Raw genomic sequence first — 16,903 nt, forward strand, 5'->3', positions numbered from 1 at the left:
CAATGGCTAACAATCACTGGCTATGCCAATAGGTCTGGCTTTAATGAGTTGCATCCTGCACACTCACAGGCACACTCACTCACGCTCCACTAACGGGCAGAGTTTTACCTTTTGTATACTGCGAATAGGAGTGAGAACTAACGAAAGAACACCTGCATGTTCTGGTGCGATGGAACCAGAGCACAACAAAGGCTTCCTGAGAAGCAGAACGATGCATCTGATAGGGCACACACAGGACGGAAGCTGAGATAATCAGGACAAGTGCCATTTGCACCATGCAAAGCATCTGAAATGCAATCCTTTCTTCACTGGTAACCTGCGGAGGAAGTCCAACTGGGACTTAACAGAAGCACACTAAGGTAAATTACATAACAGACAAGGCAGCTGCATTTTGCACAATCTGGAGGCAACAGATTAGACATTTAGGTAAACCCACCAAGACTGCAACCCTTTATTCCAAACAGAATGAGATAGCTGCTTAAGTCACCAACCTTCCCTGCTCTCTTGGAGACAAGGGAAAATTATCCTTAAACTCTTCAAAAGGAAATAACGTGCCAGAGATCTTGCTGACATGTGGGAAGAAAGTAAAATCAGTATTGTTACTAACACCATCATATCTGGGCATAGTCACAGTGGCTGGGAGCGAGCCACATGTAGGCGTCTGTCAAATAGAGGTCCAGGTCTATGGACAATTCCCTAGAACCAACACCTCTTTTTTATGTGCATTCAATTTTAAAAGGTTAATGCATTTGTCAGAGATTTCACAATGTAAAACCCTTTCTACTGCGTTTGTCAGATAGTTAAAAATATATAGTCCCTCCCTGTGGTGTTTACTATGGAGTTCAGCGGGTGAAACGCCTTCCTATGATATCTGCCAGAGTACATCATGTGTAACCACTTTCGGTTGTACTTGTCAATAACAATTGACATTTATTTACAGTTGCATTTGTCCGGCGTTCACATAGTATAAGCCCTTACAGTTGCATCTGTCTGGTGTTCACATTCTATAAACCCTTATAATTGCATTTGTCCGGTGTTCACATTCTATAACCCCATACAATTGCATTTGTGGAGAGTTCATACGGAATAACCCCTTACAGTTGCATTTGTCCGGTGTTCACATTGTACAACAGCTTCCAGTTGCATTTGTCCTGTGTTCACATTGTATAACTCCTTCCAGTTGCATTTGTCAAGGTGTTCACATTGTATAACTCCTTCCAGTTGCATTTGTCCGGTGTTCACATTGTACAACAGCTTCCAGTTGCATTTGTCCTGTGTTCACATTGTATAACTCCTTCCAGTTGCATTTGTCAAGGTGTTCACATTGTATAACTCCTTACAGTTGCATTTGTCCGGTGTTCACATTGTATTACTCCTTCCAGTTGCATTTGTCCGGTGTTCATTGTATAACTCCTTACAGTTGCATTTGTCAAGGTGTTCACATTGTATAACTCCTTCCAGTTGCATTTGTCCGGTGTTCACATTGTACCACTCCTCACAGTTGCATTTGTCAGGTGTTCACATTGTATAACTCCTTACAGTTGCATTTGTCAAGGTGTTCACATTGTATAACTCCTTCCAGTTGCATTTGTCCGGTGTTCACATTGTACCACTCCTCACAGTTGCATTTGTCAGGTGTTCACATTGTATAACTCCTTACAGTTGCATTTGTCCGGTGTTCACATTGTATAACGCCTTACAGTTGCATTTGTCCGGTGTTCACATTGTAGAACTACTTACAGTTGCATTTGTCAGGTGTTCACATTGTATAACTCCTTACAGTTGCATTTGTCCGGTGTTCATTGTATAACTCCTTACAGTTGCATTTGTCCGGTGTTCACATTGTATAACTCCTTACAGTTGCATTTGTCCGGTGTTCACATTGTATAACTCCTTACAGTTGCATTTGTCCGGTGTTCACATTGTATAACCCCTTACAGGTGCATTTGTCCGGTGTTCATTGTATAACTCCTAACAGTTGCATTTGTCCGGTGTTCACATTGGGTAACCCCTTACAGTTGCATTTGTCCGGTGTTCATTGTATAACTCCTTACAGTTGCATTTGTCAGGTTTTCACATTGTATAACTCCTTACAGTTGCATTTGTCAGGTGTTCACATTGTATAACTCCTTACAGTTGCATTTGTCCGGTGTTCACATTGTATAACTCCTTACAGTTGCATGTGTCAGGTGTTCACATTGTATAAGCCCTTAGAGTTGCATTTGTGGAGTGTTCATACTGAATAACCCCTTACAGTTGATTTGTTGAGAGTTTACAATGTTCACCCCGTTTCTATTGTACTTGTCATAGACATCACAATACAAAACGCTTTCCTATGGTGTCTGGCAGTAGTTCACAATGTAAAACCTCTTTCTATTGTATTCGTCAGAGGGTTCAAAATATAAAGATGCTCCCTATGGTGTCTGGCAAGGAGATTGCATTTTAAAATCCGTCCTTGTTATTTGTGAGAGGGTTAACAATATAAAACTTCCTTTCTGTTTTCCAGAAATCCAGGTCCGGAAGTCCCAGAGGAGTCGGCCACTACTAGCCCCAATTTTGTCTTTGGGGGGTCTTTCAATGCTGGTGTTCTGGGGTCTCTAGATCTCATACTCTCAAACTAGGGACTGCGCACATCTTTTAACACTTGCATCTAACTCGGCAAAGCAGCCTTTGGGAGGTGCTGTGTGACAAAAACTCAGAACAATGCAACGCACAACATTTATACTCATTATATGAATGTCCACCTAGTTCTTATTAGAACCACTGCTACTGACGCCTTGCAAGCTAACCATGGTGCAAAAATCACATACCATAACGAAATATTGCAGGACACAACCAACCCTGTAAATATAGTCTGCTACCATATCTGTGTGTTGCCAAGTTACAATGTGTGCATTAGCAGGCCCTAATCATAAACCAGCAATGCGTATGTAATTGGCCTACTGGAAAATTAGGCTTTTCACAATCCAAAATGTGAAGTCTACAGATTTTGTCAAGGCATTCACTACGTAAAATGAGAGTCCTATTGTGTTTCACACCACATTTAATAATCAATAAAGCAAGCCTGTTGACTTTAACTTGAACATAAAAATTACTATGGTATCTATTCTATGCTGAGAGATAATCATTCAATAATTTAGGCAGATCCAAAGTATATGTTGAAATGAACATTAAGTTATCCTTGAAAACACCAAACATATTCTTTGGCCAGACCTTAAAAGGGATTGGTGTAATAAACCCCTCTCTACTGCATTTGTCAGAGAGTTCATAATGTAAAACCAATTCCAATTGTAAACAGTGCAAAATGTAAAACCTTTTCCTGGGGTGTTTGTCATGGAGTTCACAATGTAAAATCCCATCCCACTGCAGTTCTCATGGGGGCCACACTACCCCTACCTATTGCATTTGTCTGAGATTTCACTATGTAAAGTCACTTCATATGGTTCATGTGAAACCTTCTCTATAACCACAGCAACTGAAATTATGGCATTGGGCGGTTGCAGCTTTTTTTGGCATATTTATGGCTTGGCCATATAATCTATCATCTACTGCATATTCTGCAGATTTTTGTTTTTAGCTTAAACGGTTCAAAAGATACTAAAAATGCAGTGGCACGTGCTGCTGCCCAGCGGAAGACCCTGCGCAAAGATTGACTACTCACTTTTCTGTTGCTTATTGCTAAACTGGAGTGATAAACTGCTACTAATGATGTACAACGTATGCCCAGACAGGATAAACCAGTGCGAAAAGTGATAAAATAATGAAGTAATGCCGCATTACGCCACACAATCTGCCTTTTCGTGCTGCATAATTTATTCAACCTATAGCATCATTTGTCCCTCCCCTGAGGCATAATTCCGATGGCCCTCCCTATAATACTTGTCAGAGTTTTCACAATGTGATACCTCTTTCTGCTGTATTTGTGACAGGGTTACACTATGCAAAGCCCTTTCCTATAGTCTTGCACTTGAGGTCTGCATTAACATTGAACGATTTCTTCCGCAGACTAACATGTCTACGTTTCAATCGAATGCTTGCATTGAAGATCAACATGTGGGCGGAGCCACGGTCTCTCTCATCACCCTCCGCTTACAGCCCAATGCCTAGTGATTACATAAACTCTCGCACAGAGCTGTTCTATCAATCCAGGTCCTAAAAACAAGGAAATTAGAAAAAACATTGTCCGTCAGACCCTTGCATACTAAGATAATCTGTGGAAATCGGTGCTAGAAAATTCCTGACTACAGGCTTAAACTCAATATAAGGACAATACATCCGAAAAGCTCTACTGGCTTTAACAAATGCTTTCCACTGTAAATAATGCACGCCTAATACCTTTGTCATACCAGATCAGAGCTATTGGATCTGGCATAAAGTCCCAATGAATCAATCAGTCTTACAGCCTTGATTCATTGGCTTGTCACCATAACCAACTCAGGCCTGCTGTGGCATACAAGCACTCTTTCAGCGGAAGCACACTCATTCTGCTCAAAAACAGTAAGAGGGGAGTAGAACATGTGGGTAGAGCCAATGGTAGTCTGTGCAGTGCTTCTTGAAGTTCTTTTTATCACATCAGGTACAGCAACACCTGTCAAGCCAGACCTAAAACGCATGTGGGGTGGCACTTCCCCTATAAAGACTTGCACCCCAAAACAGCCTCTGCTGCCCAGTCATGTGGCTGTGAATTGCTTTAATTGCTGCCTCGAGGTGTTTTCCCATTTTCAGATTCCCCTGTGCCCAAGGCAGACACTGCAGCTGCCGGTAGACGGAAAAGCTCAGTCCCTTGACCTGCTACCAGTGACCTCATTGCTGACCTCTGCCTTTTAACGTTCTGCGGTTCAGAGGTCATACAGCTGGCCTGCTGGGCAAGCAGCTAAGCAGGCTTCTGCCTGTGCCACATACCTGTGCACCGTCTGACAAGCCTGCTCCCAGGATACCTCTGCATTGCATCCCATGATGGGCATATCAACAATGACAAACGGCACCTTGTGGGTTCTACTGGGGCCCTACAAACTGCTTTATTGCTTTCCCCGTCGGCTAATAAACTCCTAAACAAGGGCACAAGTCCTGGGAAATATAGTGGGGGGAGGGTGATTAGTGTTTTTAATTTACAATGACGCCACAGCCTGTGACGTCACAATAAGTAATGTTAAACCCTTATAATTGTCCCCATTTAAAATTGAACCGGACCATTTCACAAAAACAACGATTGTGCAAACTCAAAGAAATTAGGAAATTACACATTTCGTTTGCGTTATTTTGTTGTAACTCACAGGTAGGTGACGCATCAGTTTGTGATGCGGCTCAGGAATAGCGCAAAGAGGCCCTGTTGTGGAGAGACACAAGGAACTTGGAATTAGATCCTCAAACTGCGTGAGGAGAGTAAACAAGGCGTTCAAAGGGGTTCCGCGGCGCTCCCCTCCCCCACAAACCCCGGGCCGCTCTCGCACGTAAAGGGAATGCTACAGGTGGGAGGGGGATATAAAACCAGAGGCCTCGGTTCACAATGTTTGTAAACGCAATGCAGGCATCTGCAGTGCCGGGCGACCCCTCTCGGCTTCGTTCTGCCTGGTAGAGAGAACGGAGCCCCCTCTGTGAAGGGGGTGGGTGGGAACGGGCCCCATCCACCCGTGTTGGCCTGCCATTGGCACAGATGACAAATAAAACTCGGAGGCTTTCTCCGAGGGCTGCTGCGGGCCGTTTCTAGGTGTTTTGCCGCCCTAGGCGAAAATTGAAAAATGCTGCCCCCTCCGTTTTACTAGCATTACTCTCTCCCCCTGTCATCCATTTCGCTTTTTGGTTTCAAATTTTTAAAGAATCCCCTTTTTGCCGCCCTAGGCGGTCGCCTAGTCTTGCCTAATGGTAGAAACGGCCCTAGGCCTGCAGCGCTGCAATGGGACACCTCTGGGCGAGTTTGTCGGAATGCAGGAGCTAAGAAAAGAGAAGTCTTTCATAATCAAAGGATGGCTAGAAGCTGGGACCGGCACATGACGTTTAGGTGAGACAGAGGATGTGCGGATGCTGGCGGCTAGATGAAAGGGATCAGCGGTCTCACTCCTCGCGCAAAGGACAGCGGTCTCACTCCTCGCGCAATGGACAGCGGTCTCACTCCTCCCGAGACAGCGGTCTCACTCCTCGCGCCATGGACAGCAGTTTCACTCCTCACGCCGAGACAGCAGTTTCACTCGTCGCGCCATGGACAGCGGTCTCACTCCTCGCGCCATGGACAGCGGTCTCACTCCTCGCGCCATGGACAGCGGTCTCACTCATGGGATGGTTTCACTGACCTTAATATAATAACAGCTAGAAATCACCAGGGTTGTGTTAAAACATGTCCCTAGGGATCCCAAAACCCCACTCCCCACTCTCTTAAGACGCGCAATCGCAGCGCTGTGGAACAAGGCTTCCACCTCCAGGGTCACAGGTCCGACCCTGACCCCCGCCACCGACCCTTCCTTGGCACAGATAACGATACGGCTATACTGCAGGGGGGTGTCACGGCTCACATCCCGCCCCTCTTCTCCATATCCCGCTAGCGCTCTGGGGTGACCACATGTGAACATGTTGGTGCTTCATAAAAAACCCCGAATAAATATGTTGGCTTGACACAAGTCCGGTGGTCTCAGCCCGACCCCGGTGGGTGCGCAGTGCCCGACGGGTATGAGAGGGCTGCCCTTTAACCCGTTGTACATATGTTAAGAAATAGCTGGCTTGAGCACAACTGAAAGGGCTGGCCGTGCAGCGGTCTGTCTCTTCCATGTAAACAGGCCGTTCCCTTCAGGCCGTGGTAGAGAGGGCCGTGGTAGAGCGGAAAATGTCAATAGCACCAAGAATGAATGTGCACAGCCCTGATGGGGGTAAGTATTAATAAGCTCATTTTTGGAAAGCAGAGACCTCAGAATGTTTCTCACTCCTCTCGGTTTGTTATCCAAGGGAACTGAGAGACAGAGAGATGAAGTCCTTACCAGACAAGGATCACACAATGCGTTCACACAGGTGAGCAGAGATCTCACTTTGTCCCATGTCAGAGCTAATTAGCTTGTTTAGCCCTTGTGAGTGCGTTTTAAGACTGGTTGCTCTGCACTTATTAAGAAAGAACACTGCAAATACCACAATGCAAAGGGGAAGAACAGGACAGACATTCCGATCCAACATGAGGAGATACGCGGGGATCTGGGGAATGGAAAAAGTCTAAAAAACAAATACAAATCCCTATGCGACAAGAAAAAATTAAAACACAGCAATAGATACAGTTTGATAACATTGCGGCTCTCAGAATGCACGTGCAAACAAAGTTCCCAAAAGTGGCCCAGCATGTAAACTTGTAATATCCGCCCCACCACCAGGCTACCCTTGCCACGTGCAAGACCCGCGTGGAGGCAAACGCACATGTAAACAAGCAGCGGCGCTGCAAGTGAACCCCATAAACAAAGGGGCGAGTGCCCCACACCCGCTCCTCGGATGTTACTCACCATGGCGGGAAGTCGTCAGCAGGCATGAAGACGTGGGCTCTGTGCGGCTGCTGCTGCCCGCCCTCCATGACAAAGGGGGTTTAAAAGCCACTTCTCCGCGAGGAAGCAGGCACACACGAGCCCGCCTGCAGCCCCGTGATGATGCTGTGTGTGTGCGCGCAGGGAGGGACGGGCTCCCAGCCTGCCCCGGGGCAGAGGGGTAGCACCGCCGCCCCAGGGGCGCCTGGGCAAACAAAACCTGCTCCAAACGGGTTGCCACGCAGTACGGCGCCGAGCTCACTGCTGCAGCAGTGCACATGTGCGAGGCAGAGAACCAAACCTCTGCAGGAAAAACAACTTTAAACCGGGCAGCTGATCCTGACGGATACTCGGAATGGTCTCTAAATCTGAGCAGTCTGATAATGGCACTCAGACTCGGCGAAACGACGTGCTGGGCCAGGATCACACACGGATGAAACTGGAGAGGCCGGGATTAGAATTCAGGATCAAAGAGGTCAACTCAGCCACAAGGCGGCACCTCCCCCACCGATGCAAGGAGAGCCTTTAGGAACTAGAATTAATGGATTAACCATGCATTTATTCTAGGGCGTCACTGACACTGGGCGGGATCCCCTGTGGAGAACAAGGAGCAGTTTAAACATTATCGTAATAACAGACACCACAACTCTGGCAAAATGAAGTCAGAGCCACGAGTCATCAAGGGTTTGCACACAATTTACATATTTATATTTATTTAATGCAATTTTATATAGCGCGGACTTAAACCAAAGGTGTCAGAGTGCTTCACAAAAGAACCAAGCACGTTACATGAGGAATTTTACATACTTACACGTTACAGATACAAACGAGATAGATGAAAAAGTAAAATAAACAATAGATGATAGTCACACAAAAATCAAAAACACAATAGGATTAGGATCGTACATGCATAGATTACATATATACAACTTTGTGAGACCTTCCTTGAAGGACATGAAAAGGGATGTATATAATGCTATATAATGTCATACTACAATGCATCTCCACTTCGCAGCGCTATGTCCACTTCAGGGAGCTTGTTCTAGGTATCCCTAACCCAGGCGCTGGCGCAATTCTTCCTTCCCAACGGATGGTCTTGCATAACTTACACATGCCCATGTTCAACTTTCTCCTCAACTTCTTGGTTGGGCTGTGTGTTCTAGCTCCCCTTCAGTCAAACATAGCTACCAATTTAAGGTACATTATTGCTGAGGTACCTGGGATCCTGGTCGCCAACATCATATCCTCCTTCATGTCAGACAGCAGATGCCCACTGCCCAGTGCAAAAAAAGTTGTTGCTCCCCAGATGTGACACCAAGATGGTTAGCATTACATGTTTTGTTAGTATGGAGGCCACCGCTGGCACCAGCTGTGTCCATTTCATCCGTGGCCTTCTGAACAACATCATCTCGGTGCCAGCCAGCCATGGCCCTTTGAACTAGTATCTTGTCCACATATCGCTGCGCCCTATGAACCCGACTGTCCGCCTCCATCTGCGTAAGTTGTTGGGATGCAATTGTCGAGTGAGGAAGTCTGCTGATTCAGAATCCATTGGTCTAATGGAAGCCCTCAAACATTAGATTCCCCCGGACACCCTTCAAATACAGTCACCTTGCATGCCGAACCTGTGCTGCCGTAGTAGCTACCTGTATTGTGAACATAAAAGGTACCAAAGTGCGACGATGGGAGCCATGCTCTGCGTATGAAACTGAGATTGACTTCGTTGAATTGGTACATAACCAAACAAGCCATCATGTGGTAGGTCTGCGATGGGGTGCCTCAACATCGTGTGTCTGTCCTGGAGCGGAGTGTTCTCGTGCTGAAGGTACGGGTCACATGGTTTTCCATTTAGAGGCGCCACATGCTCGCTCACCCTGTGTGGCCAAGGAATGCCAATGCTGCATTGATTATTACCGCTTTGGAAGTGAATGGCATTCCAGCGGTAGCACTCAACCAACCTTGTGAAGTCAAGGAGGGTGCGTGTGGCACCGCACCATCACTGCCCTTGGGTACGAAGTCCTCTGCGATCCGTGCCTCTCCGGTTTGGCGAAATGAACAACGGCTGCCAGTTGAGCCTGTGCCCAGGACTCTTCACCGTTATTGGTTTCCGCCTATCAGCCCAAACCCCGCCATTCTCGAGACTCGCCTCACCATTGCCAAGTTGGCTGCTCTTTTGGGAGCCAATGCAAATTCGGCTAGGATGCTCTGCTCAGTTCTACCAAGGAAAAGTGTCATCTGTCGAGCAGCACGTGGTACTAGGGGCCTGTACGTGTCCCACTGCAACTGAGAAAGAGACTTAGCAGCTATGTTTACAGTCCTGGATATATACCTTATCCTTAGGTCAACATTTGACGATGGATGGCAACTTACCAGCTGCCTCAACTTATGTTTAGGGCACTCTGTAGTCCAAGGTGCCTGGGTAATGAAGCCATATAGCATACAGTTCCATAAGGAATCATTCAAACTAATATAATTAGAACACATTTTGTAATATTTAGCAGGGGGTATTTTTCTTTATCTCCCCTTTCTTTATAATCCCTGCCTAAGGGATGATAACGAAAATATCCCCTGGTGCATCACAGAATGATTTGATTGAATGGTTCTTTACGGAAATGTGCTTTCCATACAGCGGCCTCAAGAGGCAGAGCGCCTTAGGGTGCTTCCGTGTCCCGTTGTTGATCATGTGTGTGCAACAGAGGTTCACTAAGGTCTCATTTAACAGGCACGTATCAAACTTATGAGCAAGACAGATTTGGCTCAACACAACCAAAGTGATTTAAGCAGAGTACACCAATCCCCACTAATAATGCGCAGTAGAAAAGCACAGATCCATTGTGTAATCCACACGGGAGCCACAGGAAGAGACAACAAAGGTGCTCACTGTCCCAAGTGAGACAACCAACAGAGAAAGTTGCAGTGTATGTGTAGGAATAAACAATCTTCTTTAAAGATTAAACAGCACATCAGTATTACTTGGCTCTTAGGCTGCCACAATCCTCAGCCAATGCGCCTGAATACAGTCTGTTTTATTGTTAACAACGTTTCGACCCTAGTAATACATTTCAAGGTAATAATCAGGACAGAATTATTTAGGGACACCTGAAAAAATGAATAGGAATGGTGTAAGTATATGGGAACGGGGAGCGGGCTCATTGTAGGAGGGAATAAGGAACAGTAAAGTTACAACTTGTCTAAAGAATCATTACCCGGGTGGATAAGTCACATTCATAATCGCTGATCTGAGAATTTTTTTTTTTATATTGTTCCCTCTTTTATGAGTTCCAATTAACCCTAAGGGTGTGGAGGCATGCAGACACAGTGTGGAGGCATGCAGACCCAGTGTGGAGGCATGCAGACCCAGTGTGGAGGCATGCAGACCCAGTGTGGTGGCATGCAGACCCAGTGTGGAGGCATGCAGACCCAGTGTGGAGGCATGCAGACCCAGTGTGGAGGCATGCAGACCCAGTGTGGAGGCATGCAGACCCAGTGTGGAGGCATGCAGACCCAGTGTGGAGGCATGCAGACCCAGTGTGGAGGCATGCAGACCCGGTGTGGAGGCATGCAGACCCGGTGTGGAGGCATGCAGACCCGGTGTGGAGGCATGCAGACCCGGTGTGGAGGCATGCAGACCCGGTGTGGAGGCATGCAGACCCGGTGTGGAGGCATGCAGACCCGGTGTGGAGGCATGCAGACCCGGTGTGGAGGCATGCAGACCCGGTGTGGAGGCATGCAGACCCGGTGTGGAGGCATGCAGACCCAGTGTGGAGGCATGCAGACCCAGTGTGGAGGCATGCAGACCCAGTGTGACGAAAAGCAGTATAATGACCTCACTGCACAATGCTTCCAAGAATCAAGGAATAGAATGAATACTGAATGAATCCGGATTTAATTGTAAAAAACGAGGGGACAGTTAATGCAAATGCATCATCTCCCACGTTTAAAAAGGTTATTACAACAGTGACTACGAATCAAACTCAAACATTTTATTTAACTTGCTTATTGCTGGGGAAATTGGCCCAATGAATCTGCTAAGTGCGCCCTCCCTCGGAGACCTCACAGGCGTTGACCAGCTGCCCCATAGCCACCAAAGGGTAGTTGTTGGAACACAGCAAAATATTTTTGTTCTGGAATCTGTTCTTCCAGATGTGAAAGGCGACCAGTCGGGGAATCTGCTAAAGAAACGAGAGGAAGTGTTCGCCTAGGATCACACAATGATGTCAAGCTGGGATTAGCATCAAGGGCCACAGTGGTCAATTCAGCCATTAGACTACATCTGCTCCCATCGAGGCCAGGCCTTCCATTAAGAACTCAGATGAATAATTTAACCATGCATATGTTCTATTTCGCTATTAACAGCGAGTGCTGTGTCTGTGCTGTGCAATTAATAGAGTGTGCTTTTCACTAAACCAGACAGCACAACTCTGGCTAAATGAATCCAGGAATACAAGAAAATCAGAGTCTGCGCACACCGTGCATATTATGCATGCATCCTACACTGGATCTCTCCTTCGCAGAGCTATATCCACTCCAGGCGCACTTGGGTAATGGCGGGAAGTAACAACTTTAAGATGGGACCATTCAGGAGCTCGGAAGCTACGGCAGAGTCCAGGAGTGGGAGCAGCAGGCAGGGTACCAGCGCCCTTGAAGGCTCTGGAGATGGATCTCAATGCTTCGTTTATCCATCAATAACGCAGAAGAGTGACAGGACTTTTCTTGTCTTGGGAAGGTAGGCAGGAGTAAATCAAGCATATTCATTTTGCAAGCGGTCGTACATGGAAAAGACAGGCCGGCTGCTTTTGAGTATGCCTTAGAGAAAGAAGTCCTTTTGGAGAAAACAGAACCTGCTTCAGGAGGTCAAAGAATAATAAAGGAACAATAGCCCAAGTTGCAAAAATACGGGAGAGGCTAGATGGACTCCTGTGCCAGTGGCTTTAGGATTACCGAAGTAGCACTAACAGGCACAAAGCAGTCAACGGTGATAACACAGGTGGAACAAAACCCAGCAACTGGATAGCAAATAAAAAATCGCTAGCCGTGTAATTTGCATCTTTCAATGCCATGGGTTTCTACATGCTAACCTTGACCTAAGGTAAGGAGGGGTTCTCGCCCTCAGATTACCAGTCTTTAAACCAAATACCAAAATGAAACATACAGTGCAGGATAATCAAACATGCGGGTTGTACTCTCCTTCAAAATGCATAAGTGCTCAATGATTCTTGGTGGAGCCATCTATTCATAGAGAATTCATGAAGGCGTTTAGATGGAACACTGCAGAAGAGACATGTCCTGGACGCGCACAGAGGTGTAAATAACAACAGCTAATGATTTGTTAGGAATACCTGCCCAAGATCGTGCATTATTCATGAAGGGGAAATGAATGAGAGCCTCTAGGAGTATAAAAGTTTATTGTGTTTTCTTTATAGCCCCAAGAGTTATATCCGAGACCTTATTTTTGGGAACCCTTAATACATGGTGAATGGTAGGAAGGCAGACACCAGTCATTGGATCTGGGCATGTGTAACGGTGGGCCTATCCTTAGCCCTCCACCATACTCGTGTGATTTTTCTACTCAAATGGGACCATTCGCTTCAGGTGCTGGTAAGAACTCTGCATCTTTTACCCTATTACCAACCAGTCGAGGTGTCATCCACCAAAACAGATCCGCATCGCTTATTTCAGATCTTCCGGCTTGGCAGGATTCTATTCTCATAAACAGAATGCTGTGCTCACGGCTTGAAGCCCTGGTTCACGTTCACATGAGCTAGGTGAATGCTCTCTATGCTGGTGTGCCAGGGCACCTGCTACATCTATTACAAATTAGTTGCAAGTTAATTTCCAGGAGGTTAAATTATCTTTAAAGATGGAAAAAATGATTTCCTGTTTCTATGCCAAATAGTTACTACAAAGCATTTCTCCACAATCATCACTAGCTTTTCCCACCAGATTTATGGCAGCGCCAAGAGACCCTCACCACTGTGGTGCATTCATGTACAATACTAAGGAGCGAGAAGGATGGCACAAGACCATTCATTTCTCCTGATAAGTCCACTTGATGGCATGGTATGTGGGAGCTGAAGAATACCAATGTTCAAAATGGCACTGAGCCCCCCACTCGTTTCACAAAATGGCATACACGAACCACATTCGGAGGGCAAGAACAAACCTGTGCGCTTAGAGAAGAAAGCTTTGAAGCAAGGCACTAACTCATGCTCAGCCGCTTTGGTTTCTTCTCAGTTTGGTCTGGAATTACCCCACAAAGTATAACTGGAAGACAGTGTTTGGTCAATGCAGCATGGTCACCTTCTGCACAGAGTGGCCAAGAACCCTGGCAGTCCTGCCCACTATGAGTCCCCACACCACACACTAACATAACAGGAGCACAAAAAGCAGACGTCACAGGCATCAAACACAACAGCGATACGTCCAACAGCCAAAGTTACATTGCTCCAAACATCACTAGCCATCTATATATGGCGCACAGGTCGTGAGAGACCCGTGAGACAAAACATCTCACAGCACAGATAAGCAATGCAGCTAGCTATGGAACTGACCCGTCATCTTTCGTAAACAGGAGGCGCCTCACAAAAACAAAGTGGAATGAACCACTTGAATCAAACAAAGTGGAATATATACTCAGCACCTCAATCTCGTTGCTCCCAAAATAGTAACCACCAGGTATGATGCACAGAAACACTTCCTAAAGTCTCCCTTGCTTACTACAGCTTGGGATCTGACGGACCATCTCACATATGTCAGCACCAAATCGATGCGCTGCATATTGTTCCCAGGAGTATTATCCACAAAGGCACACCCCACGATACCACTTTAGAACACAGGAGCCAGAACAGGCTGCTTGTACCCAACTAGGCACTCACCAACAGAGACACCCAGACCACGAACACAAGAGAAGATATTACGCCCAACTCAATAGCTTCGACATGTCACATAGTCCGTAACCTCATGCATAAAAAACTAATTGAGGGTCAATGAGCAACTTGGCCTGTGCAGTTAATTTCATTTTTTTTTTTTTTTTTTTTTTTTTTTTAACACACCAACATAATTGTGTAATTTTCTGTAATTCCCTAATTTCAGAGTAATCCAAATATGTAAAATTTTCATGAGTGATCGTGCACTCAACAAATACACATAACAAATGGAAAATTTCATATGATTCTGCCAAAGCTACATTGGTCTGAGTAGATACACCCTTACATACATAGGAAATGTCATATGATTCTGCCCACGCTACATTCACATAAATGGGAAATTTTATTTGATTTTGCCCACACTAGATTGGTCTTAGTAGATATTTTTCGCATCAAAAAAGTCTCCTGCTGGTATTTCGGATTACTTTTCTGTGCGAGGTATCCCTCACAGAGAAAAGGTGTTTGAGATACCAGAGAAACATCTTCTATTTCGTGAAAAAATTGCTATTTTATAAAACCCCTAAATTGAGCTTAATGCTAACCTAGACTCTTCATAAGCAAATCTCAAAGATCTCTGGCATACGTAAATCATGTGCAGCCGGTTGAAAGAATGAGACATGGATGCCAAGCCATCTGACAGGCCACTTATGGAACTCAAGCGACTGAATCCTAAGCGCATTCTTCGCATCACACCATGGACTATCATTGTTTGACCAGAACCCCGGAAACACATCAACATACCTGGCGAAGAAACCCCAGATCCATGTCCCATCAAACACCCCTTGAATGGATCCAAACCTGCACACGCTCTTCAAAAACCTCAACACCACCACTGTCAGACCCTTCAAGCACTGCACGTTTCTCCTTGAGATAGCATCTTCAAGAGTCAAACATGGTCAGCGGACGCCTCAATACTGGCAGCTGCGCCCGCACCCTCCCAGCTCTCTGATCCGCCGTCCAGACCTACTAAATTATTACAGACCTGCTGAATTATTAACTCTCCGCGCCAACCCACACACAAGACTTTACTTGGAATCGCAAGGAGGTGCAATGGCCGCCGTGGCTTGAATCTAGGTGTGCTCAACGCCTTTTGACCTCCCTCCCCCCCAAAACCAGACCCGCTCCTTCGGCTTTTCGTTTGAGATGAGACTCCATAGGACACAATGACTTTTCAAAAGGTCGCGTCCAGGCCCCAAAGGGTAACTACAGAATAAAAGTGAGCTCAGGGAGGAGGGTGATATGGCTGCTCTCTCAGTATCTCTATTTATTTAAAAAGACACAATACGGTGAGATTTTAAAGGGCGCCACCCATTTGTCGGCATTTTTTAAAGTATTGTACCTTGATAGCTAATTCTGGTAAGTATTATATGGTGAAATTAAAGGAATAGCTCAGGAAATGCGTGCCAAATAGTGTTTAAAAACACTTAACCGTAAAATTGAGGAGAATCGAATAGAACACAAATGCAATTATCCAAGGTTTGTGTATAGTCCATCAAGGAATCTTAGGAGAAATGCAAGGCAAACGCTACGTTTCTAGACACATTTGGATGACCGATAATAAATGGGCTTTAAAGACCGTTCTAAAGACATTGGCACAGTTTTGAGTCCACAGACATGGTGCATGCAAAGATATAGCCCTATTGTCAGTGAGCACGGTGCTGGCTGTAGCCGGACACTCTGGGAGGGGCCTTGATGGAACCGTCACCAGTAGAGAAACACAAGGTAGGCACAGATTGTTGGGTGAACATGGGCACAGCTCATGCACAGAGTGTGCCAACTTCCACTAGTCAAAAGGATCTACAATTAGCCAGAGAGCCGCCCAGCCATTGTTCCAGAGCCTTGGTGGCAGACACCAGCACTCATTTTTGGGGACCCAGACTTAATTTTCACTAACAGGCTTTGACCCAGACCAGAATAGAGGAAGCGATGACAGATCACAGAGAAAGCTATAGAGAAACAGTAATAAAGCGAGGATAATGGGGATCAAAATAAACCTTCAAGAGTAAGAAAAAGATGCAGGAAGTGGCAGGTGGTGGAAGAAACAGGCACCAAGTATTGGGCAGGCCTGGCACTAAGTGATGCAGCGGCGGCCTTCTAATAAACACCTCCCGCCCCTGCACTAATCCTTTATACAGCGTAAGCAGCACTTGGACCCGAAGCCACTGGCGGGGAAGAGCAGTGATGCGCTTGGTGCAGATCCTCACTCTGGCGCTGGAGGCTGATCTCCTTCTCTTTAGGTGCTTCCATTTTAAATGATGGAGGCTCAACCAACAAGGGAGGGAAGAGACTCTCTCCTGCTTTGAATGCAGCATGCTTAGCCTGAATTAAGCTCCCATCTTTAATATGACAACAGAAAGCATATGGCCTTATCGCAGTGTTGGAAACTGAAAAGGGTGCATTCTGGGAAGGAATAGTGACAGACAGGGTTCAGGTAATTTTGGGCAGGGCTGAGGAGTCATTGTGTTTAAAAGTGGACAGGCTGCCTTA

General features: G+C 46.0%; 1 protein-coding gene across 6 annotated transcripts in view; it reads right to left on the minus strand.

Annotated features, from left to right (window-relative positions):
• The window catches only part of MAST2 (microtubule associated serine/threonine kinase 2), a 1,353,759-nt gene that overhangs the window by 372,396 nt on the left and 964,460 nt on the right, over nt 1-16,903 (minus strand). Inside the window, exon 1 of one of the 6 annotated variants that reach the window (XM_085602766.1) lies at nt 7,473-7,622. The exons of the other annotated variants lie outside the window; for them this stretch is intronic. Coding sequence (XP_085458892.1) covers nt 7,473-7,540 — 68 coding nt within the window. The 5' untranslated portion in view covers nt 7,541-7,622. Of the gene's footprint in view, nt 1-7,472; nt 7,623-16,903 lie in introns of those variants that run through there. 6 annotated transcript variants of the gene reach the window in all.

The sequence above is a fragment of the Triturus cristatus genome, chromosome 4_2 (assembly GCF_964204655.1).
Source record: "Triturus cristatus chromosome 4_2, aTriCri1.1, whole genome shotgun sequence".
In the NCBI taxonomy this organism is placed as follows: domain Eukaryota; kingdom Metazoa; phylum Chordata; class Amphibia; order Caudata; family Salamandridae; genus Triturus; species Triturus cristatus.